General features: G+C 34.4%; 1 protein-coding gene and 1 long non-coding RNA gene across 2 annotated transcripts in view; both read right to left on the reverse strand.

Moving 5' to 3' along the window:
• Positions 1-369: 369 nt before the first annotated feature.
• LOC144956576 (uncharacterized) lies at positions 370-2,236 on the reverse strand. Its single transcript, XR_013641973.1, has 2 exons — positions 2,131-2,236; positions 370-1,878 (listed from the first exon to the last, which is right to left on the reverse strand). It is a non-coding gene; the product is annotated as an uncharacterized LOC144956576 (long non-coding RNA).
• An 836-nt stretch (positions 2,237-3,072) lies between these two features.
• LOC144956846 (glutamate--cysteine ligase catalytic subunit-like) overlaps positions 3,073-4,942 on the reverse strand; it is a 54,907-nt gene continuing 53,037 nt past the window's right edge. Inside the window, exon 16 of the mRNA XM_078887611.1 lies at positions 3,073-4,639. Coding sequence (XP_078743737.1) covers positions 4,245-4,639 — 395 coding nt within the window. The 3' untranslated portion in view covers positions 3,073-4,244. The remainder of the gene's footprint in view (positions 4,640-4,942) is intronic.

Genomic DNA, 4,942 nt, shown 5'->3' on the forward strand with positions numbered 1-4,942 from the left:
GTGGACCCAATCCCCAACGTCCTCGTGGACCCAAACCCCAACGTCCTCGTGGACCCAAACCCCACTGGCCTTGGGACCCAAACCCCAACGGCCTCGGGGACCCAAACCCCACTGGCCTCTGGGACCCAAACCCCAACGGCCTCGTGACCCAAACCCTAATGGCCTCGGGGACCCAAACCCCAACGGTCTCGTGGACCCAAACGCTAATGGCCTCTGGGACCCAAACCCCAACGGTCTCGGGTACCCAAACCCCAACGGTCTCTGGGACCCAAACGGCCTCGGGGACCCAAACTCCAACGGTCTCGGGGAACCTACTATATTGTCTGTCTAAATGAAATGCTGTTTAAAAAATAAACTCAATACAAAAAATACAAGGTACGATTTATTTTATTTATCACCATCATAAAGCGTTTTAAAGCCTTGAGCATGGTCAGGACGTGAAGGTGTACAATTTTGTCGTGTTTATCGTTTTTAAGATTCATGCAATGTGTTAAGGTAATATACTCACAACATCCGTCAGGCTGATGTAACGTAACAACACACAAAACTGTGTATAACCTCCAGCGTTTATAGTCTGACTGATATATTTTAGAGGGAATTAATCACAAAAAATATGGCTGTCAAAAATACAAAAATGTTACACATAGTGTTGTCCGTTAGTACTTAAATCCGACTGTCGGATGTGATGAGTATATTAGCTAAGCGCATATTATCAATAGAAAGAACGAAACTGACGTTAGCCACCTCTTCGTTATTGGTTTTAGACAGTCATTAAGGTGATTATTTCTCACTAATTTCTATCAATCAGACTATGTTTTTGTTTTTAAGGGCTTTTGGGCGCTTGCAACACATTAAGGTCATATCAGCGCCAGTAAAAAGGAAGAAAATGGTAAAGTAAAAAGTTCTAGAATTACAATTAAAGCACCCAAGAAAAAGCGAGACATCGGGGAACTGGGAACAAATAGGGATCAGATGTAGATTCCAAGAGCATACCACCAATGTAATTAGCTTGAGATCACCTATAAGTCTCATCTGGACACACAAGTACTAAATCCAACAAAGAGGAATTCACTCAAATGCTTACATAATACATAATACAAAAATTACAAATACAATAATACATAACAGAGAGATGATTTACAAGGGAAACAATATCATCTCCCAAAACAATAACTATACATTTGACTGTTTCCTCTCAGCCAAGACTCCAGCCAGGACCAGGACAAAACCAAGTAATCTCATTCCAAGACAAAGACAGAAAGCATGTTGGAAAACAGACAAAGGGGGATAGAAGACACAGTATGGACCTCAATCAGACTATATAAATGTTTAAGTTTACACATTGTTTTGTGTGTTGGTACATTATTATATCCGGTGGCGGATGTTTGAATAGTTTATCGATAATACAAAGAGTAGGATAAGTACAATATTATCTACAAGATTATCATTAGTTAAAAATATAATGAGGATTTATTTCGACATTTGAAAACATAAGAAGAAAACAAGTAAAATACACGTACAATGTAAGTTGAATCGAACATAAAATAAAAAGGTTTTTCGCCACAATGCTCATACATTGTATGAAATAGTTAAACCTTAGAAACAACACTGCTTTTTTTTTTTTAAAGAGCTTTTTTATAGCGCAATATCAACCAAACGTGTTAAAAGAGCAGTCAACTGGTTAAATTCATCCACCATATTAGGCTTTTGATGTCTTCAGACACATGCTATATTATGACAAGCTTTAAGTAATAATAACGTGCTATATTTTTGACGTCTCTCTATATAACCTTTCAATGTAGAAAAGTACATTTTTGATGTATCTATATATAGCCTTTCAATGTAGAAAAGTACATTTTTGATGTATCTATATATAGCCTTTCAATGTAGAAAATACATTTGATGTATCTATTATAGCCTTTCAATGTAGAAAGTACATTTTTGATGTATCTATATATAACCTTTCAATGTAGAAAAGTACATTTTGATGTATCTATATATAGCCTTTCATGTAGAAAAGTACATTTTTGATGTATCTATATATAACCTTTCAATGTAGAAAAGTACATTTTGATGTATCTATATATAGCCTTCAATGTAGAAAGTACATATTGATGTATCATATATAACCTTTCAATGTAGAAAAGTACATTTTTGATGTATCTATATATAACCTTTCAATGTAGAAAAGTACATTTTTGATGTATCTATATATAGCCTTTCAATGTAGAAAAGTACATTTTGATGTATCTATATATAACTTTCAATGTAGAAAAGTACATTTTTGATGTATCTATATATAGCCTTCAATGTAGAAAAGTACATTTTGATGTATCTATATATAACCTTTCAATGTAGAAAAGTACATTTTGATGTATCTATTAGCCTTTCAATGTAGAAAGTACATATTTGATGTACTATATATAGCCTTTCAATGTGGAAAAGTACATTTCTGGTGTATCTATATATAGCCTTTCAATGTAGAAAGTACATTTCGGTGTATCTATATATAACCTTTCAATGTAAAAGTACATTTCTGGTGTATCTATATATATAACCTTCAATGTAGTAAAGTACATTTTGATGTATCTATATATAACCCTTCAATGCAGAAAGTACATTTTATGTATCTATAGGCTTTCGATGTACCAATACATATTTAATATCTCTATATAAGCTATACAATCATTTTGATGTCTCTCTCTATAAACTTTAAATATACAGAGTCAGATATATTTTAATGTCTCTTTATGTTACAAGCTTGAAAAGCACCAACAATATTGATGTCTATGATATATAAGCTTTAAATGTAGCAACAACGATACATTTTTCATTCACCTGTTAAGATTTGAATACACCAAACAAGCAATTCTAGAGTTATCAACAACGAACATTTTGGATGATTGTATAGAAGAGATTTAAATGTACTAACAATAATGTACTTTGATCGAAATGCCAATGAATTATTTACAAAATACAATAATGAATTCCTTAACTATTGGTACTAAGATTAAGCTGTGCCTTATTTAATTTTTACTCTATAGACAGAACGAAAATGACGTCACTCGAGTCTTTGTTATTGTTTTTTTTTTTTTTTTTGTTTTTTTTTGTTGCTATCCACGTTTATGAGTAATTCTCACTAAAATGTATTAACCAGACTATAAAAGTTCATGGTTACACACAGTTTTGTGTGTTGGTCCGTTATACTTCCGGATGGAAATGTTGTGAACTTTTTAGCCAATCGCATTCTATCTATCATTGTAGGGGAACTGTGAAGAGAGACATTGTTAAAAGAAAGATTTAATTATATTTCTAGAGATGAAGGTAAACCTGAAGACAGTGACAGACTTTATCTATTTTCTTCCTTTTTCAAACAATTTTTCTCCAATACCCCAAGCAAGCTTTTGGTATCATTTGAAGCGCTGGATTGCCAGCATTATTCAAAACATTATTTAGCGTCCTCAAATGTCACGTCGTCCGAGCTACTGCGATTGAGGAAGCTTTCGATAAAAGCTTGTAAACTGTATGGCATGAATCTTTAATAGATTGATGTACTTTTGATGAACTTCTTGGGAGAATTCTTGCATTCTTTTCATAGCAAATGTTAATTGTTTTTAAAACAAGAAGTCTGTTTACGCCTTCCCCTTCCCTGACTTTTCACAGTGGTTACATTAATAACAAATGGGTTATATTGCATAAATCATAATAAATATATTGTTACTAAGTAGCTATTTACAAAGTGATGCCTTTCGCCAATGCATCATACGATATAGTCGTCTAGGCGTTCCGTGAAGGAAAATAGATAATCCATCAAACACGATGTCTGATGTCAACGGAAATCACCCATGTTGTCCAAATTGAGCAAATTGGAGGTTAATAATCTTTCCCAAGGAAAAAATATGAAAGTGTCTGAAGCCTGGCTCAACCCCGAGACCTTCCGAAAGCAGACAAGTGCGTGCATTAAATTGAGTTTTTAGTGTATCTATGCTTATACTTCATCCTGTGTTTATACCTTGGGTTAAAAGGGAAACATAGAGGTATTCTACTCGGGAAATGATAAGGATATATTTTGGACACCGAGACTTTTATAATTGTTAAAACCTGGTTGATGAAAACAAGCAGTATTATATTATAGGATTTTAATAAAACATCTTATAATGCAATGTAATATAATATATCACAATGTAATATGACATTACAATTTTTTAAAAAACAACATAATGTGATAGATTTGCGTACATTTTTTACATTGGTGATGATGAAAGCGAAGAGGTAGAAAAGGAGGAGGAAGTGGATGAGGAAGAAGAAGTAGAAAAGGTAGAGGCGTCGACACAAGCTCCTGTGGAAGACATTTCAACGTGGCCATTGGACACGTTGTGTGGATGGAGGATGGAACTGGAGGGCGGGGATCTCATGTTGATGAAGTCCTCGGCCATGGAGACAGCTGGGTTGATGTCACAGGACGACCTGCTACATTGATTGAAGATGAGTTTTGGATCCTGTACCTTTCCCTCGGAAATCTGGTGCATGCGCCACGTGAGATCGTAAGTGATGCGGTCCGTAACCACGGAATCCTTCTTGTACTCGGGGTGACTTGACACAAAGTCGCGAATCCATCGAGATGCTGTGAATAGTTCTCCTGTAAGAAAATATGACTTGGTGAATTAGAAGATAGAATTCGACTGGGGAAAAATAAAATATAGTTTAATTAACAATTAAGGAAGTCATAAAAAACATTGGATCAAAATTGCAACTGAAGTAGCCAGAAAAGACATTCGAATCAAATAGAATTACGTATTTATAGAGATGGTAAATATTGTTACGTAGGCATTTTATTTATAAAGCAAAACCTGGATCTTCAAACAAAAAGTATCAGAGACAAGGAAAAAGAAAAGATTTTCTCTGGTAAATGACTGTTCACATTGTGTTAAATTACGCTAAT

The sequence above is a fragment of the Berghia stephanieae genome, chromosome 11 (genome assembly GCF_034508935.2).
Source record: "Berghia stephanieae isolate SIO BIC M18660-M18661 chromosome 11, UCSD_Bste_1.3, whole genome shotgun sequence".
In the NCBI taxonomy this organism is placed as follows: Eukaryota; Metazoa; Mollusca; class Gastropoda; order Nudibranchia; family Aeolidiidae; genus Berghia; species Berghia stephanieae.